Raw genomic sequence first — 25,893 nt, 5'->3', positions numbered from 1 at the left:
GGCAAGACTTCTGCTAGACTAAATGACCCTGGAGAAAGAATTCAAAACAGACACCTGTTCTCTGGAATAAAGTGGCTTTGTCAGTGCAGAATGGACTAGATGTCATTTTTTTGGTCAAAAGCCTTTGTGTGGTGTACAACAGACTATTGAAGAGTAAAATATAATTGGATTACTCACAACACAAGAGTCTTTACACTGGTAACAGAGCCATTACCACATGAAAGTGCAGCTAAAATAAGTGGAAAGTATAAAATGCAGCTACCCACATTATATATCTTAAAGACATGGAAATGTTCCCACTCTTGAAGCTCAAGTTTTATCTGCGTACAGCAGGCAACAGCAAAAATGTTCAAGAATTTACAAAGCCAAGGCAGTTGTCGGCTGACAAAAGTTACACTTCATTGAGGAATTGTGAAGTGCTAGGTAAAGAGTATGATAAATATGAGAAAACTCAAGGATAGGGCTCAGTGTTGCCTGGCACAGTAATCAAAGGTCAGCATGGAAGATAAAACTTCAGAAAATAATGGTGATTGGGAATGGAAAACTGAAAGAAAAAACGAAGACAGAGATGGTAAAATGGGATCCAGATAAGAATAAAAAAGATGAAAAAATGAAGCAGATACAAGGAAGAAAAATGAATGTTGAAAGGATCCAGACACTTTATGAAGAAGCAGAAGTATACTGGGATATGGCCTTGAACCTTCAGTTATGTCTGCATCCTTCCAGAAATAAAAAGTTAGCACACTATGAGCATGCAGGCATTGACAATCGATAATAAAATATAATGTGTTATCAGCTACAAAGTCATCAATTTGGGTCCTCTGGGTCTATTTTTGAGGCCATTATCAGAAACAAATCTGATTTTTAAGAAGTCTGTAGAGAAAATCTTCCTCTTTAGAGAAGTGCATCATGCCTTCCATCAGGTAGGACCAGGCTAAAGGATGCTCTTCCCAGCTCTTCACAGTTTCCTGATGGTACAGTCACATCGTCCCTCTGAAATGTGAAAGCACTCTGAATTGCCTCTGTCAGGTCCTGAATATCAAATCTGTGTTCTTGGCCAATTTGTTCATAAGTTCATTTCATCATATTAGATACTTTGTCTGGGACCTAGTAAATTCAGAAGAGGCAGTAAGATAGTTTTAAGAATATAAGCTTTGGACCCAGACAGATAACCAGACAGTCCTGAGCCAAGACACTTATTGCCAGTGTGACCTGGCAAGTTATTGCTCTCCCCAGGCCTTTGCTTGGTTATTGCTCTCCCCAGGCCTTTGCTTCTGTGGGTTAATGATGCCTGCCTGGTAGGTTATTGTGAGAGCTGAGGACAATAAAGACAACACACCCAGCTCTTGGTATACATCTGTTAAAGGTCAGCTTCTATTACTGTATGTGATTTTGTCTACTCAGTGAAAGAATATATTAAATGTTTTTGATATTTTATATGAATTATATAAAAGCATCAACAATAAGTCAACTCTTATATAAATCAATCAACAATAAATATACTTTTAAATTTATAAATATTAACCTTAAGACCCTAAAACAAATATTTGTTTGGGAAGATAAATACTTAGATGAAAACAACTATACACATACATGTACAATACAAAGACCTGAACATAATGTGAATAGTGATAATTTCTGAGTAATGAGATTAAAAGTAATTTTTATTGTCTGCCTTTTGTTTATCCATCATTTCCAAAATTTCTACACTCAAAATGAATTTGTTATAATTGTTTACATATTTAATCTATTGAAACATATATTTATTTGTAATAAATATAAATACATTTATGTATCATATTATATATAAAATGTGATAATATTTAGGCTATTCATTTTATAATCTGGGGGAAAAGGTTCTAAGGCCAGCTCTTTTTAGTTTTCAGGCTGTCTCAAGCTGAGCAGGTAATTCCAGGATTGTTTCTGTCCTCAGGAAGAAGAAACCTTTTAAGTTTTACAATGTTGGGCTTTAACACAACTTCTTGACTGAGGGTAGCTTTAAAGCCTCTTTTTCTTTAGGACATTGAGGAAAGGAAGAGGAAATTAATATGGTCACTTTTCATGCCTACACACACAAACTGGCTTTTAAGTAATCTGGCTGAATTCAATCAAACTGTTATTTTAACAATGATTTCTTCAGATTTAATTAGTACCTTTCTAATAATATCAGACTTTAAATTTTGACTTGTTTTCCAAAAATATTTTACTTGTTCACAGCATCCATGCAGACAGATTAGGGTGGCCACTATATAGGAAGCAGTTCAGAGGACTTGGCAAGGATTCAAGATATAGCTCACATGCACAGTGACATGCAAGTGACAATCACATCTGCGTTTCATGCTCCACTGCCTTCCAGCAAATGGATCTACCCACATCAGGATTTAATCACTGGTCAATCTTTGGCCAGGACTTTGAGCCACACCTAAACTCTAGACAATTTCTAGACCACATGATATTCCTGATAGGTTATAGGAGAGCAAATCTCAGCTCTGCTTGATTGAATAATATGTCAACACAATAAGAATGGATTTAAGCAGAGTTAAGGAGACATATTTTCCTCTTCTAGGAGTCAGGCACAACATATACCAAGCACCACTGAGAGTAAAGCAATGTGCTTTATTGTGAGAGGATAGTAAAACAAAACAAAAACAAAAACAAAAACAAAAACAAACTCACTTTCAGGACCTTAAACTGTCCTCTTCTTTTCTTTCACTTGTTCTCTATGGATTTAAATAATTCCTTAAGTGGAACAAAGTGATAGCCTGTCACATTAAAAAGTAAAAGTGATAAGATGAGATTTATTATGCCCAGGACCTAGAACCTGCTCCATCTTACTGGATGCTTCCCCACAATGAGAAAATCTCCAAAGGGCAGCAAACATTTTAAAGCTCTTACAGTTTAATGTCTGCCAAGGAAAAGTGATGGCTCTGAGCAAATACAAAGATCATTAACCAAAGACTTAATAACCATTCATTTATCTAAAAATATTTCAGTCAACATTGTTGAATTTCCACTTTGTGAAGGGACAAAGTATGATCCCATAGGGGCTTATAATTTAACACAGGAAGAACACACATTAATATACTTAAGAACACCAACAGAAACATTCAGACAAAATTGCCCACAGTTATAGTAAAGCCTTTTTTTCTCAGCCATAGTTTAATCCAAGGGGGGAAGGTATAGTTCAAGTGGTAGAGTGCATACTTAGCATGCATGAGGTCCTGGGTTCAATCCCCAGTACCTCCTCGAAGAATAAGTAAATAAGTAAACCTAATTATCTCCCCTCACTGCCCCCCACCAAAAGGATGGTCAGTCATAGTTTAATCCAGTGTTTTCCAAATTGTATCTACTAGTCCTCTGAGATACTCCTCAGGGAAGCAAAAAAAATTGTCCTTGATCAAATAAGTTTGAGAAATAGTCCAAAACCACAATGTACTTGAGCAAATTAAAGAATGAAAAGCCCTAGAGCAAAGTTTAATATAACATTTCTCAAATTTATTTAAACACAGAACCCTTCTTTGGCTTTACAGTTATTAACATCTGTGATGGCTAGTTTTATGTGTCAACTTAGCTAGGCCATAGTAGCCTATAGCCTTAGTCGGCTATAGTTATTCAATTAAATACCAGTCTTGATGTTGCTGTGAAGGTACTGTGTGGATCTCATTAATGTCTATAATTAGGTGACATTAAAGTATAGGAGGTTATCCTAAATAATATGAGTTATAATTCAACTAGCTGAAAGGCCTTAAGATGAAAACTGAGGTTTCCCTGAGCAAGAAGATATTCCACCTCAAGGCTACAGCATCAGCTCTTGCCCAAGAGTTTCTAGTCTGCCTGCCTGCCTGCCCTACAAATTTTGGGCTTGCCAGCCTCTACATCACATCAGCCAATCACTGGAAATAAATAATATTTAAGTAAATATTTATTTATATTTTATATTTATAATACGTAAAGTAAATAAATGCACATGTGTGGGCATGTGTATATTAATTACTAGTTCTGTTTCTCTAATAGAACTCTTACTGATAAAACATCCCAAGGAACTAATGTTTCACATGGCTTTCTTTAGGGAACACAGTAAATTCCCATCTTCTACAGCAGTAAAATCCTACCTCCCACAGCATAACTGTAATCAGATACCAGGAGCTATTTGCTTGAACTTCACCTAATTTAAGGGACACAATAAATATTGCTAGTTCCTGCTCAGCATCTTTCTTACCAGCACCCACACCCAAGTTGGAATTGCCCAAGTCATAAAAGTAGATCCTGATTGACGTTACCAAAAACTGTAATCTCTTCCCCTTAGTCTCTTTGACTTGTTCAAGTATGGTGGTAACACATCCGTAAGTCAATTAGTGCACAGACACCCCCCTGGTCATGCTGATCAGCTCTGCTTTATTAAATGGTAGAAGGCAGTGAAGAACTCTACTGTCCTGGGATGATAATGACTGGTTGTCAACATCAGGACTTAAACTGCTGCATCTTGCTACCATGAGGAAAACTGGCATGAAGACAAGCCGACATACCTAGGAGGGCAACGTTGAAAGAAATACAGAGAAATAAATCTGTGTTCCAAGTCAAACCATATATAAAACTTGAAAAACCTCTGGATTTCAGTTATTTGAAGTTAATCCATTAATTAATCCAATTAATCCATTCCTTTGTGTACGACAATCTGAGCTGGGTTTCTTTTGGCACTTCAATGTATACTTGTTGAATTGCACTTGCACATAACACTATCCTAATTAATTAAAGGGAACATAGAAGAGGTAAAAATTGAGTATATAAGAATAGAAAGAGCTCTGTTTGAGGATAAATGGACTGGGCAAGGCAGTGGAAGAAGGATAAAGGAGTTGGCTAAACAATTATGTCAATACAAGCTACATGCTACCCAACTGTTGTAAGCAGAGAAGAACATGTGTGTCTGGATGAACTGCCAACACCAGGGCTCCTTAAACATCTTTGAAAATGTAATGAAAGCTATGCTCACTTTCCTCAGAAAAATGATTACACCCATAATATTTCACTTTCAATTTTAGGAGTTTCATCGAGTCCTAAAACATAGGCATAGTCCTACGGATTAAAGTTTGGAATTTCTGCTCTACATAGTGGCAGGAAAAACTGTTAACATCGATGCTTGTTATAAATAGATGTAGAAGAATAAAACTAAAAATATGGTTTGGCTGAACACAGGTTATACAAATTACAGTTACTTGTGAGAACCATTTACTCCTAGGACTGCTAACATTGTCCCCACGATTATGACATACACATCCAACAGAATCTTACAGTAAGTTTTATTCACATCAGTAAACTTTGTCCATGATTGCTCAGCACTTCATGGCACACAGAGCAAAGTCATTTTATCGCTTTAAAAAAGGTTAAGGGAATATTTATCAACAGATTGACAGCTAAGAGGTTTAAAAAGTGAGATCAGAGAATCAATTTGGGAGGTAGCAGTCAAGTGGAACTCACTTATTACTTCTTAATGGAATTATGAGGATAAAAATCCAGATTGAAGGGGCCAAAGTAAAAGTTGCTTGAGAGACATTAAAAAATGGCAGTGCTGACTTAGGTCAGAGAAGGCAGACTAAGAAAGGAAGAAGAGATAGGGTACTATTATTAGTGTGTACATTCTTCAGCAGGGCTTAGACATAGTCATGTGAACAAAAGAAATAAGACACTGTTGCAATTTTCCTTGTTAGAGATAATGAAAATTTCTGCCATTTCTATCAACAATAAATAAATTTTTTTCGAATCAATTAAAGGAATTTAAAACCTAACTTGACAGCCAATCACTGTAGTCAGCAAAACTACTGAGGTTAGGAAGAAAAGACAATGTTTACTTAATGCAGATCAGGTGCTGGTATATTAACTGAACTATCCAACATATTTCTCTTATAAATAACTTTTTGGAGTCAACAGTGCCTCCAACAATAAGAAAATAGGCTTGGTTTCATGACATGTGCAGGAACCATAAAAACATCTCTATGTAACTTTTCCAGTTCCTAAGAATTGCTAAGTACTGGAGTAATATAGTAATCAGTCCATCTGCTCAAACATTCTATTTTCCTCCCTAGAGTCACTAACAACAAATAAAGGCTATTTATTTTATGTTATATTTTAATACAGGTAGCCTTTTTAAAGTGGGTGGGGCACTTGACATATTTCACTAGTTTCTTAATGAGTTCTATAAGAATGAGAATCTCAGCCCCCCAATTACCCACCAGCAAGAATAGAAGGCACTCTGACATGCATGCTAGGACTCTTTAAGTGTGATTTCAATATATTTAGAGACAGAAGTTTTCTTACAAGGTGAATGAACATTATCCAAAATGTGAAAGAAGTATAAAATATTATCCATTGTTTAATAGTTTTGCTGCATTTTAATTTTTAAGACTATTTCTCTGCCAAAAAAAATATGCAAACACAACATACAAAGTAGAAAATTGTGCCAATTTAAAAATCATAACCTGTAACAGCTTCTTGGACATTAAGAAATTTTATAATCTAAAATAACTCAGGAAAGCTTTAGGAAGAAGAGCCAGGACTAGCTTAAGCCCAGGTTTCTGCAAATGGCACTCATGAGGAAAAGAAGTGTGTCACAGAGTCACACAGAGGACCAAGGTTCTGGCCCAGTTCTACTACTAACTAGCTTTGGAGAGCTGGGAAAGACGAGTGCCTTCCCTTTGCTTGGTTTCTAAGAGGCTATTTAGCTCCACAGTCATGAAAATCTAAGTCAGAATCTTAAGAATAGTGTAGATGTATGCCTTTAGCCACTATGTGTGTGTGTGTGTGTGTGTGTGTGTGTGTGTGTGTGTGTGTGTGTGTGTGTGTGTGTGTGTGTGTGTGTGTGTGTGTGTGTGTGTGTATGTATATATATGTATGTATTTATTTTTTTTAAACAATTTGAGGCTTGACAATACCACCAGCCTGGTCTCTTTTTTAAAATAAGAGGAAACCATTATCAATGCATCTTTTCCAGATATTTGCCTAAATTTCACCTAAGGCTTCAAAAGGTGAAAAGTAAAGAGGAGAGGAGGGCAGAGAAGGGGAGGGGAGGAGAGGAGAGGGAAAAAAAGAGGCTAGCAAAATTTCCAGTTACATTAACTGGAAGTCATAATATAACCTTTATCCTAGCAGAGCAGTCAAAAGTCTTCCCTCTGCCAGAGCCTGTGGAGGCCCAGTGAACAAAACAATCTCAGAGGTGTGCCAATCAAGATGCAGAGGCAGAAGGGACTGCTAGCACTGCCCCAGAGCTATAGAGGCAAAGTTTAAGATAGACTTCCTCTGAGTTAGACAAGGCTTTCCTGTGCTCCCATTGAAGAAGATAAAGGTGTTTATATAGTAGACAAGCAGTGTGTGGTGTGAAGGGGTGCTGTTTGGGAAGGGGACAATGGAGATGAAGTGAGACAGCATGACAGATCCTGCATGAGGAAAAACAGCTGGTCAGGCTGGAACCCAAGGTAAGAATGCAGGCTTGGTGGGCATAAGGCAGGAAAGCAACACGAGCTTTTCTGAAAGACCTGCTGTCCATGTAGAAAGGTTCCACATCCTTGATGGGATGGAATAAAAGAGTCTAAGCAGGGGAGTGACATAATCAAACAGCCTTTGAAAGGTCACTTTCCAAGCAAAGTGGGAAGTGAATAGGGTGAACAGAGATAATATTTAAGGTACCAGAACAATACTCTAGGAAAGAGTTCCTAATAAATTGAACTAAGAGGACCAGTGGTCAGAGGACCCCTGATTTAAAATATATTTAACAGAGAGAAATCACACCTAGTGACCTTTATTGAATGTGTGTAATATATATATGCTGCCAAGGACTTTATAATGCATGATCTCACTGAATTCTCATAATAAATGTATGAGATTATTATACCTCTTCTGAGGCTCAGGAAGGATAAGTGACTTTCCCAGGATCATAAATCTATTAAGTGAAAGAACATGTCTTATTAGTGGGGATGAAGGAGAAATCCAGAATGTCTCCCATGATTCCAAGTGGGGAGCTAAGGTGGGTGGTGGTAATACTTTCTGAGATGGGGTACACAAGTAGAAGAGGAGGTTTTCCAATGGCTATAGGTTGGGGTGAGAGAAAGACAGAGTCAGTTTGAATAGCTTGCATTAAAGATGCCTATATGGTCTTCTAATGGAAAGTTCAGCAGGTCATCTGAAATGAGAGCCATTCCCATTATGAATTATGCACCTACAAGACACATACAGAGACCAGCTATTGTCTAGAGCTGATTTATCTCCATCAAAACAAGAATTTCTGACTTCATATCTTTCCCTTAAACCCTCGTCTCCAATATATTTCATTGTCTAAGCACAAGATTCCTGGGACAGCTTCTACCAGATTCAAAATTTCTCTGTCCAGTATATTCCCAATTGCATGAATTATGGTGGCAGTGTATTTTTAAAAGAATTTCAGAAAATGACTTAAGCTATTCAATTATCTTACATACCTCTAAGGATTTATTAGTGATAAAACAGTATCTCACAAATCTTCCTTACAGAAGAACTACAAATAATATAAAATAGTGAGGAGGGGAAGCTTAATCACCCTCCCAAGAATGGGCTCAGATTTAGCTTTAGCAACTCCAGTTCCAAAGACAAGACAGAGTAGAGAAAAGGTTAAGTACTAACTATGCAGTGGAGAAACCTGGCAGAAACCACCTCTACCAAGTGATGAAGGTTAGAATCACTAGAGATGTCAGGCAGTTTTGAGTCTCCCAGACATGATGTGACAAGAAGGGCTTTTCATTTCTGTGGTATTCTTTCCAAAAACTCACAACCCCAGTTAATCATGTGTAAAAATGACAGGCAAACCCAAATTTGAGGGGGCATTCTACAGGACATCTGTCCAGTATTCCTCAAGACTGTCAAGGTCATGAAAAACAAGTAAAGACTGAGAAATTGTCACATATCAGAGAGGGCAGGGAAATATCACAACTAAATGCAATGTGGTTGCCTGGATTAGATCTGGGGAAAGAGGACATTAATGGAAAAGCTGATGAAATTCAAATAAAGCCTGGAGTTAACAGCAAAATATATATATACATATTATTTAAATAAAAAGTCTCATGCAGTACGTACACAGCTTTTTAGCTTAATACATAATTTTTAAAAATCTTTGCAATAATCCTGTGAGAAAGGCACTAGTATTTTCATTCTACAGATGAGAAAAGTGCAGCTCATTACTGTTTAAAAAATTCATTAACAATAGACAGTTAATAGGTACCAGAGTTGGAATGTACTTTTACACCACCACAGCTGCCACAGGGGTTTCTATTAATAACTTTTAGAGTCATTGGTTCATTTGACATGGCCTGGAGCCCTGCTTTTTAATCTCAGAGTCAGCCTACAGCCAACTGATATCCAGAATCTTGGAATCAGAAGAAATCTCAAAAGACTGTGATATCCAATTACCTTCTCTACACTCCAAAATTAGGACCCTCTACCTTAATGACACTCAGGTAAGACATACCCTAAATCATCTGGCCTCTATTTTTCCCCCCTTTTCTTACTCATATGTATCTCATTAATACCTTCCTTAAGTTTTTAATTTGTTTTCTTAAGTGCTGCAAAGAAATCCTTTCACTAGAAAAGAGACTAAGACAGAGACTTAATAGCAGCTACTAAAGAAATATATTATGAAACTTCATTTTACTATTTAGGTACCAAGTTAGAGATATACATTCTTTAGGTATGGGTAATACTGACATCATTTCACCACAAGAATAAGCAGGTGAAAGCGTGGTCACAGACCCAGAGAAACACTTGAGTTCTGGGTCCTGAGAGAGGTTGTTCAAGTGACCGTGTGAGTTGTGCCAGAATGCAGACCCAAGTCCTGATGGAAACATATGATACTCAAGATGTGCCAAGTTTTATTTTTTAATAGCTGAGCTTCTAATTGGCAACAAAAGAAATCCTGTGCCAGCTGCTGAGGAAATAATGTGCTGGGAGCTGGCAGGCACAGGCACTTAGGAAGCCAACAGGTATGGATATGGATGCACAGCGGACACCAAGGTGCTGGTGCCTGGAAGGCAGCTTCAGCCATCCCAGATAAAGCACATGTGGTGCTATACTCCCTATGAAGTGGGTCTCTGGACTATGCCCCCGACATTTAGGAGAACAACAATGGTGGGCATCTGGGAAAGGAAAAGAACATCACTTTCCTCAAACTCTGCCTGCCCATTAGCCTAGATTAACTTAGGTTAGCTTCTGAGATACAGCAAGCAGATTCTGAGGTTATCACCAGCCAGAAAAACATCAAAGTGGGGAAAAGGGGCATAAAAGCATCTTGGTTGGCTCAACTGCCATAATAAATTATCATAGACTGGGGGACTTAAACAACAAGTATTTAATTCTCACAGTTTTGAAGGCTGGAGTTTAAGACCAGAGGGCTAGCATGGTAGAGTTCTGGTGAGAGCTCTCTTCCTGGCTTTCAGACTGCTGCCTTCTTGCTGTGTCCTCACATGGCAGAGGGAGAGAGAACATGCTCTCTGGTGTCTCTTCTTATAAGGGCACAGATCCCATCACGAGGGCCCTACTCTCATGACCTCACGTAACCCTAATCACCTCCCTCAGAGGCCCCATCTCCAAACACCATCACGTTGGGTGTTAGGGCTTCAACATAAGAATTTGAGGGGCAGACACAAACATCCAGGCCATAACAAGGGGAGATACAAGGAAAATGGAATGGACCTGGGCTCTGACAGGACAAGAGGAATAGGGAGAAATGAGGCAGGGACAGAGACTCAAAACAAGAAGTAGACCTGGGGAAGAAGTGGCCTTCCTTAGGCCCTTCAGCCCCATCTCTGACCCTCTTTTTTCCTATGCACAGTCTTTCTTTCACCATACTCCCCTCGCTCTGTTGTCAAAAATAGAGGTGGGGACATACAAATTTTCTAGAATAATTATTTTGAGAGTGCATAAAAATTATGAACGTAAAGTTAATGATCCTACTTGGAAGTTATGTCAAGGAGGGACCTTTTTTTTTAATCAAAGAATTAGACATCTCAATTGATGGTTTAAAAATAATAACCACAAATAAAGATAGACCCAGGACAGACCACTCATGATCTCATCTCCTGCATGATCCTCTCCTTACCTCTTCCTTCTCCTCCTGTGGTCAGGCAGGGTGTGTGTTACAGGACTATGTTACAGGACACAGCTAATTGATTACATAACCACAAATAGGTCATAAGTCAAGCTTTTTTAAAAGAATGATTCCTTTGTCATTTTTAAATTAAAATAATTTTAAGTGGTTCCATTTAATAATTTTTACTATCACTAAAGGAAGTAAAAAATGAGCAAATGTAACAATGAGCACATGTTTCTAAAAAGAGGTGAGGCATTTAAAAATCACAAAATAAGAATAAAAATTATTTAAGACTTTCCCAACACATTTAAAATAAGTCTTTGGAGCTTAGAGCCCTACTTACTTCAAAAGCTGCTCTGTCTCCTGAACACACAGTAAAGAACTAAGGTAATCATCCAGAGAATTCAACTGGAAGAAAACACAGTGCAGACGCTTGTGGCCAGAAGGTACCTCAGAAGTAGATGATCTAATCACAGACGGTCACACTATTCCCCGTCATACAGAGACAGGGGTCCTTTAAGACAGAATAGCCTGATAAAAGATCAGAGCCCCTTGGATTACAAAGGACTTTCAATTGCAGAAGCCCTGCTGGTACAACTGACTCACTTACTCAACAAATATTTACTGAGTGCTTACTATTTACCAGGCATTGCACTAGGCTTGGGGACACAGTAATGAACAAAGGAACAGAGGCCCAGCCCACAGCAGCTTACATTTTAAAAGAGGGACACAGGCATTGAATAATTTCACAGTGTGCTGGTTTAGCAGAGGGTCTGCGTAGGGAAAACATCCTGAAGAGAGATTTAAGACTGTTAGTTTTCCTGCAGCTGTTCATCTAATTCCTCTAGTATTTATTCATTCACTTGCTATTCCATAAACACTTATTAAGCACTTAAGGGGGGCAGCCAGTAAGCTGGAGAATGTGCTTAGTAGTGAGGATGAAAGATACATAAGATTCGGGGTTCCTCTGCCTGAGGAGCAGATGCTCTGGTGGTGAAGACCACAACACATTTACCTGTAAGACAATGAACGTCTGACATACTATGAGAGCAGGAAGGCAGGAGAAGCCTACTGTCTTGGGGATAGGGTGACTATCCTGGAAGAAAAAAAAGGGGAAGCGCATTTCAGGCCAGGACAGTTTCATGCAACTGTCCTGCATGAAGATATGAGGATTGTGAGGAGTCCTTGAGGAAGGCAGGTAAGAGAAGGGCACTGTAGTCTGACAACTGATCTTGAATCCCAGCTCTGTGCCCTTCCCCAGCTGTGTGAGCTTGGACAAACTGCTTGAGGACCCTCAGGCTCCTCATCTGAAAAATGGTGCTGGTGATATGATCACCTTGTTGTATTACTGAAAAGCAATGTACATAAAAACAGTAAAACCACAACACCAAGTTCCTGGTAAACACTCCACGGTGGTAATTAAGAGAAGTGGTAGGGAGTGAGGACGGCAGGCAAGTTGAGGTCAGACTGCTAAAAGAGCCAGGTAAGCTGGACTAAGGTATTTCCCCTGTAGCTACCTAATTTGAAATCATTATCTGCTACCTCTGACCTCGTGCCCTATCTCAGGAACAGTAAGGTTACATGCCAGCTATGGAGCTAAGTGTTTTTACATATGTGATATCATTTCATTGTCACAGCAAATTTGTGGTGGGTATACCACCCCAATCTTCATTTTACAACTGAGGCTGAGTGAGGTCCAGTGTTATGCCAAAAGGGATACAGCTATCAAGTAGCAATTTTATTCTGCCTCTTTTCCTGCCTGCACCCTGCACTACCTAGCTCAGCTCTTATCTTAGTGCCCGCCTTGATCAGCAGTCCTTCATCTCCACCCTCAACTGTCCAGAATGGCCTACTTGCTGCCCCAGGCTTGAAGCTTTCCTGGATAGCTGCCTTAACCAACCCACCCCTTTGGCAGCAGCTTCCTGAGGATCACTCCCCTCCACCACCTGCCAGCTCCAGCTGGGGCCGGCACTCTGCTGCCCCTCCCGGCCTTGGCCAGAACCTCATCTGCTCCAGGAGTCCTCAGCTCAGTCCTGACATGTCATTTCCCTGTTATGTCAAGATCTGAAAGAACAGTTTCATTTGCTGTGGATTATTCTGAGAACTTTCCAAGGTTTCCACTCCAATAATGTGGCACACATACACATGACAAACTCGGTTTATTATGTGCTTAGTTAGCTTCTAGATACAGGTTATATTCAGGAGAGCTTCTCACAGGTTTACCTCATTGAACACTTTTATTAGCTTCTGTGTCCACATTGAGGCAAAAAGGAGAAGGACCCAGAGTCCCACAAGAGCCACTAATGTTTCCACTCACACAAGAGATCCTCAGAGGCCTATTATGACTGAACACTCTAGGCCAGGCTGATTTATTAAATTATATATTTTGAATTTGGTTACATCTAATAACACAGTCTTATTTTCTCAGTGGTTGTCTTAATAGGGATCCTTGAAAAAATAGATAAGATTCACTTGAATGAACAGGTAGCAGTGTATTTACATTCTGTTAAAGGTAAAACTTGGACTGACTTGTCACAACTAAACAACAATTTTGTACATCTGTTAGAGTCCCAAATGGAATGTTGTCATCAAGTTACAGTACTGACTAACTGTCCCTTCAAGACAGTACAAGAAGTAAGGCACCCAAGCTAAAAAGTGCAAGATTCTGTGCAATGAATGGTAAAATGCAAGCAAAAGTCCCCACTGAACAGTCCATAGGACTGCAAGTAGGAAGAAATCATTCAAATACTGCATTATAGGTAACAATAAATGTGTGAACATAATCACAGATTTGCTATTCTCTACTCTTCTTTGTTCTGGCTTGTGATATTAGTCAAATTCTGTCTATAATCATGACATAAAGCAAAAAGTACAATCAATGAAGAATGCTAGCTGCCACAATCTAGTAGAGAACACAGTTAAGAGCAAGTCATATGCATTACTTTTTCAGGAGACCATTCTAATCAGAGGGTTGTCTAAAGTCTAGCCTTTTTTATTTTTTGAAAAATATTTTTGTACCTGGTGAATTTTTCAACTATATCACCCTGAAGCATGACTTAAAAAGTAATTAAGTGATGACAATGCATTTGTTAACTGGGTTAAACTCAACATCCTGGCTCTAATGCCCACGACTCTCCCAAGTCCTGCGCACCAAACACTTCAGGCAAATGCAGTCAGCTGCCTAAGCCAGCAGCTGACAAAATTTACCATGAAGTAAGTTAGGTAGTTTGAAATTGAGGTTCTTACAAATAATATGAATTTTGGGTTCAACAACAAAGAAAAACAGAATTCATTTAACCCTCTGCTTGATGGGTAGGTAAGCTGTATTCCTTTTCTCTTTTTATTTTCTCTGCTATATGACTTTTTTGGTTACAATGGCAGTTAAGTTCTTATCAAAACCTTTCATCAGAGGTAGTTTAAAATGCATAACAAGTGCACAAAGGCACCCACTTCCCCTTTCTGAACAAAGTCACAGTTTGCGATATGATTTCTTTTTTGTTTGCATTTTGGTCTATATATTTGCTTTAAACTGATTTTCATAAAGTAAAATCTCAGTATTTAAGTATAAGTAAAGAAGCTTACATAGTAAACACTTAGAACCATCATTCTTTGATCCAGTAATCATCCAATAAAATATTTTTGGGCACATGCTCCCAAATTGTGTATACTTATGTACCTATAAATGCAATATATAGGCTACCATGCTAATATATAATGTTCTTTTCAAAACATTCAAAAACAAAAAAGCAAAAATTAGAAAAAAAAAGATTCTCTAATATTTTCTTCTGGCACTTCCCTTATATTTCACCTCCTGGATATGAACATCCCACTTTGGAGGCCTCTGCTTTAGTCAAAATATAACTTTAGTTTAGCTCTAAAGACTACTCAAAATAAAAAAGAAAAATTTTCTTTCAAAAAATGCTTATTTAAACAGTCTCAATTTAGAGGACCTTAATTAGTGCATCTGAGATATACGCACAGCATATAGGATTATTAAACATACAGATAAAGTATTAGTAAACAGAAAAATGAATTAAACTTTACTAGTTAGAGGCAAATCTTATAGTAGTTTATATTATTTTTGTCATAACTGTTGCTTCAAACATAATAGAAGAATGATCAACTTGAAACCTATTAAATATTATATACAAAGCAAATAACTCTCCAATAGTCTTTGAACAGGAATGCTGATCAGAGTATAAAAATTTAACTTAAACACACTTCAAGTAAAACTACTCCATTTTCAGAAACATGAATGAATAAAGCTAGCCAAAGTGCTACATAGGTAAGAACTGCAACTGATTCAGTTTCAATAGGTGTAGAAAAAGGATGACAATGCACTTAAAACTTGTGCTCACTGGAAAAACTAATATTGGGTTGACATGTTCAAAGCAAGAGGGAGAGTCAACGTAGTTCTTCGAATAAATAAAGTCTTGATATCATCTTAACCTGAAATTCTCCTGTAACTGAGAAGCAGCAGAATTTTAGCTTGACTGATCTAGGGCAGGGGTCAGCAAACCAGGGGCCAAGGATCTAATATGGCATTCACTTGTTTTTGCACAGTCTGCAACTGAAGAATAGTTTTTACTGTTTTTTAAAATTGAAGTACAGTCAGTTACAATATGTCAGTTTCTGGTGTACAGCACAATGTCCAGGGCATGCATATACATACATATATTTGTTTTGATAGTCTTAGTTTTCACATTTTAAAAATGGTTTTTAAAAATCAAACATGGAAGAACATTTTGTGATGTGAAAATTATACAAAATTCAAATTTCACTGTCATAAAGTTTTATTGTAACACAGTCATGTGAATTGGTTTCTGTGTTGTCTATGGCTATTTTCACTCAGTCATCAGAGTGCAAAGTTGCCACAGAGACCTGTGGCCCACAAAATCTAAAATTGTTATTATCTGTCCCTCTACAGGCTCCTTATACCCAGTATAGGTAATTGATCTTAATCCCTTCAATCCCACACTTCCTCTTTCTTATTCTAGTCATACACTGTGGGAGGGTTTCTTTTTTCCTTCTGTTTCTATAGCCACCTTTGCTCTCATTATGGTTACTTTCTCTTTATCTACAATTTTGGCTTTCAGATGATACAAACTCAGTCATTTTCTTACAGGCTTTCTCTGATACCAACTAACCTTCCTAACCTTATCTGCAACTACAATGTTCATGCTTTGCAAAGCTTGCAAAATAAAATGTATACCCATTTTTCTGCCAGTTTTTTGCCTTTTTTAAGAATGTACTTTCCACCTATTATGCTCATCACCAAAGTTCCACCTACCATCATAAAAATCCTACCAAATTTCAAGGTTCACCTCTCCTATAAGACACTGCAATCTTCCCAGTTGTAAAGACTGCTGTAATTCTCATTATCTCAATCTGGTATTAGATTTATTGATTTATTTATGTCACATAGATTTATTGTTTGTGCCTTATTATCAGTAAACTATATATATTTGGAGGCCAAATAGTGTTTGGTATATCATATTCATTCATACTCTAGCCGTCTTGCCCTGTCTCACACACACACAAAACCAACGTAAATTGCCTAGCTCATAGTTATTCAAAAGGTCAGACCCGTAACAGAGAAGCCTTCAGGTGGTGCAAAGACTTGAAATTAAATAACAAAGAATCAAAAAATAACACCACCATTCTCTTTTCGATATTTTTCAATTGTTATGATTACATCAAGAAGAAAACCTCAATTTGTGCTACTGTGGTTTTAACTCTACTAATCTTTGATAATCTCCCTTTTCAACAAAGAGAAAATAATTCTCAGGCTTAGAGCCTTCTGTAGGCAAGCATTTCTAGCTACAATTTAATAAAAATGCTTTGTTTTTTATTGCAATTTATTTTACAATTTACTTCTATTTATGGCATGAATAGTGGTTTTCAATGTAATGAAATAAGTATTTTCAGTAAGTAAACTTAGGTTAACAAAAATTAGGTGACTTAAAAATATGAAGCAATTATAGCAAAGGCTGTATGCATATATGACAGAAATTAATGGTATTACATAAAAATCAGAGAAATATTTGGTGGTAGCAAATAATAAAGCCAAATGACTTTAATCCATCAACTGTCCCGTTGTTAACTACCTACAAAACTAAAAGGAAATCATGTAAAAGACTAGATTTATGCTTCTGAGACAGTGGTTCTCAACAGGAAGAGGGGGTGACATTTGATAAAGTCTAGAGATACTCTTGTTGTCACAACTGGTGGGGGTAGGGGTGGTTGAGGGAGGGCTACTACTGGCATCTAGTGGCTGGAGGCCAGGGACACAGCTAAACATCCTACAATGCACAGAACTGCCCCCACAACAAAGAATTATCTGGCCTTGAATGTCCACAGTGCCAATGTTGAGAAACTGCTTTAAGAGAGAGAGCAAGCTCTACATGTAACCACCCTTTGCCCATCACTATAAATCATCCTCTGTCTAGCACTCTGTCCTTATTTGATCTCTGCCACTGATCTTCCACCCAAACCTTTCATTATTTTACACCACCCACACAACCACTGCCCTCCATTAGCAATTAGAATTTTTAAAATTGATTGCACTGAAGAGTCCCCGTTCTTTATATGCTAATACTATGCCATCAATATTTAGATCTAACTTCCTAATTAAACCACTGGAGTTATGAAGTTTTCAGCTGATCCTACATTATCAAATAGATTTTTTAAATAATTAAGGTAAAGATTAGTTTGAGTAAAACCTTGATTCTAACTGCTATTGATTTCATGTAGTTATTCTTCAGCCTGAATTATATAATTCATTGACTCAATTATATACTACATTTTGCAGAATAAACCCGACCTTGAATTTTTTTAATATTTTTATTAGTTATGTTAGCTTTCTTGAAAGGAAGTCTGAAGAGAACTACTTTTTCAGCTAACAACAACAAAAAATCATTAACATAAAATGAAACAACTAGTAGTTGAAACAGTTCATTTGGCTACCACTCAGTACTTTACTCTCAAATGTAATACTACCAACACATAATCCACACAGATATAACTGAGGGCAACGTGTTTACAAGAAAGGTCTTTGAAGCTATTTTGTGGTTAGTGTTTTCTTTCTCTTTCTCTTTTTTTTTTTTTTTTCAAGTTAAGTTCTTGAGAACAATTCAGAAACAGGTAGCACCTGTCTTTTTTTTGTTTTTCCAAATTAGGAGTAATTTTTACCCTTGTAACAGTATTTAAATATGGAAAAATAGTGTGTTCTTAAAGTAATGATCCTATCATAGTCTTCACTTGACTTTAAGGCTCTTTATAATGAAAGTATTTCCAAATTCAGCATTTACTATATGTTAACTTTAGTGGTTGGCGTAGCTTGGAGGCATTTCTTTTCTTTGAGTTCAAGTTGATTTAACTCCTAATTCTAACATGCCTGTGGTAAAACAATAGTGAAGGTGAAACTGAACCCCTTTCATTTCAGAGCCACAAAACACTCTACCAACAGAAAAGTAGCATTATATTCAACATCTACAAACTACAGAAGTGGCAGTTATCAACACTCCCACTGTGAACAAAGGAAACCAACACAGAATGAGATTAGGATCACAGTCACACAAATTTCAGGCAGAAGATACACAACTCATCAGATTTTCCTTTCTCTTAGGTCACTAGAATGGAGATCTTCACATCAGGACTGACAGAGACCAACTACATGTCCAACTGTGCTTGGCCCATCTTGTTATCATTCATTCATTCATTCTCTTTGAAATCAATTGTTGAATACTGAGCACTGTGCTAGGCAATGAGCACACAATACTGTACTGAACCAGCCAGATCCACAGATCCTGCCTTCCAGGAGCTTGTCATTAGTTTTCACGCAAACAGCCTGTGCATCCCCACCACTTGCAATCCCACCTTGCTCCTGAGTCAACTGCCAGAGAAAAAAATTAGGTGCACAGAGAACAAGAGAGGGACTGAACAGGTATATTTTAAATTCCTATTAGGATTAAAAAAACACACTATCCCTCAAAAAGCTTAAGATACCAAGTGCAGTGTGTGTGGCAGGAGATACGTAGCCAGTGGGGATACACTCGATAGGCTGGGGAGCCCTAAAGGACAGTGAGAGGGAAAGACCAAGACCCGAGAAGCACTGTCTAAGAACATCTCAAGGAGGGGCTCAAACAAACAGAAGGAAGGGTAAAAGGTAAACAGAGGATCTAATTCCTTCTCAACAGGAGCCCTGGGTAGAGCCCTTCTGTTTCTGTTAGAAAATGTACTTTGTTTCCTTGCAGGAAGCATTTGCTGGCCATTACCTAGGGCCAAAGTTACGGGTTACCAAGGAGAATACAGCCCTGCTCAGGCCTCTGGATTCCTCTTCTCCACGGTGAAAGTGCCCCTGGTCCAGTCTCCTCCTCCACTCAGCTAGTCCAAAGTACAGTGTACCCAGGAGGTCTCGTGGAGATACTAGAGTTTTCCCAAAAATGTTTGAAAAGGGAAACCCTATAATGCTGGAGGTAAAGATAGGAGAACTTTTCTCTACTGAGCTGTGCAGAGACACTACTCAGTATTACCAGGGGCATCTGTAGGGCATCTTTCAAAAGGACTCTGCCTCATACTTTAATCTGACATACACAGATTTATGGCCTAAAACAGCACCTTTCGAACTGAGTCACAACCTACTTGTGGGATGTGAAATCAAATGGGTCCAGCCAATATTTTATAATGAACTAGAATAAAACCAAACAGCACAGAATAGGAAATATTAGAGTACATTGTTGGTAATAAGAATAAACACTGTTTCATGGAACTTTTTTCCATTTTATACATACATATGACTCACTATCTAAGTCTACCTGGTTCCTGAGCAAGAATACACATAGCAAGGGAGCCTATATAATTTTGCTTAAATTGGGTTGCCATATGAGTGATTTTTTTAAAATTGTGAATCACATGGTGTGGTGGTATATTGAAAGAGTGGAATGGAAATTTAAAAAAAATATGATTCCAAAAAAATCAGTTTTTCATCTGAAAAAGAAAGTAGAAGTAAGAATTTTTAAACTTTTCTCAAAATATTTTAATTCTGTAACTTTCACACTCATTCTTTTGTCCTAATTATCTTTCATTTGGCTTCCCTGAACTTGTATGTGTGGGAATACATCTAGTTTTGTTATAAACATTCTTTCAGTCTCATACAATGGACAGAAACAAAAGGTGAGAAATAACTAAAGACAGGACATAGGTTTGGATGCACAGAGCCAAATCCTTACCACAAACAGCCCAGGCCAAATCCTGTCCCTCCGTGTGCCAAACCACTGGACAGAATCTGGACCAGAAGCAGGCTCCCTTCTCCCTTGGAACAGCCTTTAAAATGCCAGTTTCTCAAATCACTGGGCAAAGGACCAACAACCCTCTAGGATATGGAGCCCCAAATAGGATCATGGCCAATTCATCTTTTTAAGTAGAACTGAATTTGTTGGTGTATCATGATTTTTGTAAACTTTTAAACAAAGTTGATAAACAAAGCAGTACTTTCAAATGTGGGTTTTTGAAAAATAAATTAGTTTGCTTGAAATTCGTAGTCCCTCTCATATCTTTAAGTCCCTGCTTCTCTCTTACCCTTAAAAAAAAGGAAGCTATCATACCCACCCTGGTCTGAATGTCAGCACCATCCAGAGGCTTCAGGTGGTTATAGCCTTGGGAATTTCATCCCTTGAAATCCCCAAATACATCTAGGGTCATATGTCCAATCTTCTTGAATTCAGGAGCCACGAGTTTACCACAGAAAATTGTAATAGATTAATCTATTACTTAATCTACACTTAATCTGGAGAGGACTGTCTACACCCTGAAACTAACCACAATGGCACCACATAACACCAGGGGCATTGTACTTACATCTTAATGACAACTGTGTTACTGGTGAATTAAATGTTTTGGCTTTGGAGTCATCACTGGCAGGCAGATTCAGCCCAAGACTGGTGTGGGGAAGAAGATGACTTGTCACTCAGTCAAATCTACAATTATAATTCTGTTGCATTCTCTGGTTTTATAAATCCTTAGTAATTAAATCTGTAACATAGTTGCTTTATGTTTATTTTGTTAAAAAATAACTTTGATCATTAAGTGATAATATTTTTCAAAGTCTCAATCCAATGGAGTAATTAAGGATGCACCTCACCAATACTGCCATCTACAGAGAATTTACCTAATATACATGAACACTGAAAAAGAGAGCAGAAGTAATATTTTTAATCTTATCTCAAAATATTTTAAATCTGTGTTTTTCATGGCAATCAAACGACTAGATATCAGAGTGAGAGTCTTAGCAATATACAGCTGATTTATATTCATGCCCCCAAATTTACTGTAAAATCAAGCAAAAAGCTTTTAAAAAATATAATACTTCAAATTCCTTAGGTTTTTTTCCTATGAAGTCTACCATCCTGTATATGTATACAACTGGCAATTTATTTTTTTTCTACCCACTTTCCCATTCCTTAAATTAAAGGAAATTTCTTGAGCTTCCAGATGGTGACACTTAATCATAAAGATAATATATGCTGATGACAAGTCTGAGCCAATTAGAGGCATCTAAGGTAAATGTTACTCAGAAAGCAGTTAGATTTGGTGGTGGGACAGTCCCTATAGCACCATCAGGCACTTCCTCTACTAAGTGGCAGTTTCTAAAACTTACTAAGTAAATAATTTTAGGTAGATTATCACCTTATTGAGAAGTTCACATTGCTGCACTGCAGCTCATCATACAATTATGTACGCTTCAAACCTTAAAGTAGGAGACATTTCATTTTCAGCTGACTAGGGAATGCATACACAGCAGATCTTCAGATAAACACAGAAAAACTTGATCAAAACAGGATGTTTATGTATACGTTATTCAATGCTCAAATATTTTGAAACATTTTAAAACAATAACAACTCCTAAATTTTCATTCAGAAGTTTTGCCTTTCTTATACACACTTCTGCCATTAACAGTGGTGGAAATCTGGAAGAGAAGGGTGGCCCTTACAGAGTCCCACAAGTATCCACATCCAGAATCCCACACTGCAGTCTCCAGTGCCATAAAATAGAAAATGGCTGTTAGCTAAACTCTTTACAGCAAAAAGAAAATGGAAAATAAAATTGCCAAAAAAAAAAAAATTAGGTACAGAAGCTTCAACTTGTTAACAGTTAAAATTACACCTTTAGATTCCCTATAATAAAGGGCCTGGTTCTAAAATGAGTGTTGAAAAGAAGTCTCCTTATCTAGGGGTAAAAGAAAGGAAAGAAAGAAGAAAGAAGGAAGGGAAAGAAAATAATTTTCAATGGATAAAAACATGAGAACATATGGCATCATTCACATCGCCAAACCACTACCTGTTTGGATCTTCAGAGGAGGGATGTGGGATATTCCTGTAACCCCAGGGAGAAGGCTTTCTGCATACATAATTTAAATAAATCACTCCAACGCATGAAAGAAGAGCAGCGGAACTCTTCTCACTAATTACCGCTGCCTGGACTCCATGTGTTGCTTCTTCTTTAAAGCCACACTAGTTCATTATTCTGCCTTCAACTCTCTTAAATGATTCATTCCCCCTTCACTCCTGAGCAGACTCTGCAGGGAAGCTAATGTTTAAGTTTAATTTCTAGTGCCACTTGCTTTGGAGAGCTTGATGAGGGGAAGAAGGAAGAATCTAATTTAATAATTCTGTCATGATTTGGAGAGGCACCCTCCGCCCCTCACCCCAAAAAATAACTAGACAAACAAGACCCTCTGGCAAGCTATAATCGTGAGCAAAGACACCAATTGGGGAAGCAGGGCCCACGTGCGGTGGGAGCTGTCATCCAAGGGAAGTGGCAGCCGGCGAGGAGGAGGGTGAGTGGGAGAGTCAGACTGCTGCTCGCAGCTGCACCGGCCTGGGCGCTCCCGGAGAGAGCCGGCTTTCACTTGAATGATGCTGAACTCTCTCCCAGACACTAGGCGGGTAGAAACCGAAGGACAGGGAGCTGTCGCTTCGAGAGGGACAGCCCCCGGTGCTCGCCACGGGCTTCCCCAGAAGCCCGAGCCCGCGCGCAGGGCACCCGGCTCCACTAGGTCCAGGGTGCCTTCCGCGCGCCCCAGCTCACCGCCCTCCGCCTTACCGTCCCAGCTCCGACTCCACCTCGAAGAAATCGTTCAAAGCATCCCTGTTGGAACCGTCGATCCAGTAATCCGGGATGAGGCTCCCGGCCCCCGGGGCCACACTGGCGGTGACCGAAGAGCAGGACGAGGCTGAGCACGAGGGCACCGTGACTTTGAGCATCTTCGCGGCGGGACTCCGGAAGCTGCCGCCGCTGTCGCCTCTGTTGCCGAAGCAAGCAGCCCCGCCGCCCGCCGCCGCCTGCAAACGCAGGAGCAAGAGGTGGCGTCCTTCACACACACGCACACACCCACCGCCGCCGCCTCCCCCGCCCGGCGCCCTCAGCCGCGCTTGGGCTGCAGCTCCTTTTCTACACAATTCGGAGAGAGAGTGGGCGGAGAAGGGGGCAAGGAACTGGCAAAGGGTGTGGAGGGAGAACCCGAGTCGCCGTCAGCCGAGAGAGAAGAGGCGGAGGCACTGCAAAAGAGAGAGGTTCCCTCCCCCTTCGCTCCTTCCCTTCCCACCTCCCCTCCTCCCTCCGCCGAGCTTTCCAACCCCCTCCCTTTTTCCCTCACCCTCCCTGGCAGTGGCTGCGGCGGTGTCGGCTAGGGCGGCTCCGGATGCAGGAGCTTGAGAAGGCACAAGGACCAGGACATCATCCCACGGGCCCTCCCCGGGGAGCCAGGAGCCTGGAAGGGACCACGCGCATTGGGACACCCCGGGAGTGGCGGGCGCCCAGCGCGCTCTGGGAGCACATGGGTCTGGGTGGCAAGCAGGATGGTGAGAAAGAGACCTGGCTGTTGGCGCAACTCATTTCTCCTTGATCTTGTCTCGCTGGTGAGCCCCTCCCACCTAACACCAGCTAACCAGCTATTTCTTGTTCCTCCCTCTGTCAAAGGTTATACTGACAGCTGGGAAGGGTGTCCTATGGTCGCAGATCCCCCAGGGATCCTGTGCCAGGAGCTAGTGAAAGCTGGAGGAAAGGGAAGCGCCTGGATCCACGCTGACCTGACTCACCTTTGAATGAAGTCTTCAGTTGGAATAGATGCTGATGGCTGGCACTGCCTCCTTTGACTGTTGGAGCACCTGAAAGGGCAGATATTTGCTATGTCTAGTTGACTCCCAGTTTCTGAAGACTAGCAAAAGAAGTGGCCCCGAAGGGCCCTGTGGAAGCCAACTAGTCTGGCCCTCGGCCTTAAGGCGGGACTTGTCATCATTCATGACAGAGTAGATTGCTACATTTAAAGCTCTTTCCTCTTTCCAAGAGATGTGTTCCATCACAAGCATTCTAATGGCTGTCCATCAACCTTCAGGCTACCCTTCTAAGTACTGGTTAAATCTATATCATCTATATTTCTACCCTTGAACATTTTTCTTTTTAGATTTCAGCAGAGATGAACAATAATTAGTCATTATGTTCTGTAATAAATATTTGTATATTATATAAAGACATAATATCAGATCTCATTTCTCGCTAACTCTAAGCCCTTTATTTAATCTTACTTCACAGGTGTTACTCTTAGTCCTTTTTTTGGTCTGACTTTCCTGAAACATGCACTAAACTCTTCTCAGTGTGTCTCAATTCCTGATTATACCACTAAACACAGTCCAGTAGTCTCTTCTATTATTGATTAATTTCTTACTCTTAATCAATATAGCTTTTGTGCTATATTGGTGAACTACCAAAAAACAAAAACAAAACACCAAAAATCTAACCAATTAATGATAGGAATGTGACCCTTAGTTGATTGGGAGTGAAAAATAAATACAAAAACTATCCGTCACAGGTAATTTTATGAAGATGAGCATATGCTCAGTTTACAAATGGCCTAAAGAATAGCAAGTATATGCAGATTCTTACAAATTCAATTAAATACTGAATCATATAGTAAAAGACTGAAAATGCTCACATGGCTTGTTACTTTTCAGAGAATGAATTCACTAATCTTCATGTTAGAAAACAAATTCATAAGCAAATCAAGCTGATAAAGCTCTTGAAACTAGATTCTAGTTCTTACTAAATAAGTTTCCCTTGCCTTGCACTGACTGGCAGAGGGATGGGCGTGAAGTAGTGGCGAGGCCATTTTTATTCACACCTCTTTGAGGCAAGTCCTTAAGTGGCAGCACTGCATGTGGATACTTGTCTGTTGTGAGCAATTCTTTTATAACATAAGCCCAAAGCAAGCATATTACCTTGAAAGAGATCATAAGCTTTTTTCTCCTTCTATTTTAGAGAACAATAGCTAAGAAATACCATTTCATGGTACAGAGGTGATAGTAGAATTGATATTCAAATTCAACATTAGTTGGGTCATTTGACACTTAGGCTTTTCACAACAAACTTTTGTAAAAAGTGCTATTAGCTGAAGTTTGAAAAGAGGGTAAATGCAGTTTTTGTTCATTTAAAAATTCAAGACGAATAAACATTATTTTAAAACAGATGAAACAGGAATAGAATACATGCGATTTATTATCACTCTGTATGAAATATTTAATATGACCAGAAAAGGAACAAGGGCATATATATCCACAAAAAGAAAGGGAGAAATGATATCAACTAAAACTTGGAATCTCAGAACAGATGAACAAATAGTAACTCATGTAAAAGACTGAATAGACTTGAAACCCTGATTTGCAATGGGAGGAGCCAAAATGAAGAAATATAATTCTTACCACAGAATTTCAGAAGTACTCAAGGATTAGAGCAT

The 25,893-nt window shown here is 38.9% G+C and overlaps 1 protein-coding gene across 2 annotated transcripts in view; it reads right to left on the bottom strand.

Moving 5' to 3' along the window:
* Positions 1-24,217, bottom strand: part of CAMK4 (calcium/calmodulin dependent protein kinase IV) — a 211,531-nt gene extending 187,314 nt beyond the window's left edge. The window contains exons 1-2 of one of the 2 annotated variants that reach the window (XM_032476487.1): positions 24,203-24,217; positions 23,208-23,446 (exon numbers count right to left, since the gene is read on the bottom strand). In XM_032476487.1, the coding sequence (XP_032332378.1) occupies positions 23,208-23,368 (161 nt within the window). In that variant the 5' untranslated portion in view covers positions 23,369-23,446; positions 24,203-24,217. Of the gene's footprint in view, positions 1-23,207; positions 23,509-24,202 lie in introns of those variants that run through there. The other variant, XM_006192562.2, reaches the window with a different exon arrangement.
* Between the last annotated feature and the right edge of the window lie 1,676 nt (positions 24,218-25,893).

The sequence above is a fragment of the Camelus ferus genome, chromosome 3, assembly GCF_009834535.1.
Source record: "Camelus ferus isolate YT-003-E chromosome 3, BCGSAC_Cfer_1.0, whole genome shotgun sequence".
Taxonomy (NCBI): domain Eukaryota; kingdom Metazoa; phylum Chordata; class Mammalia; order Artiodactyla; family Camelidae; genus Camelus; species Camelus ferus.
Note: the sequence above shows the minus strand (reverse complement) of the source record. Positions and strands in the feature narration are given on the sequence as shown.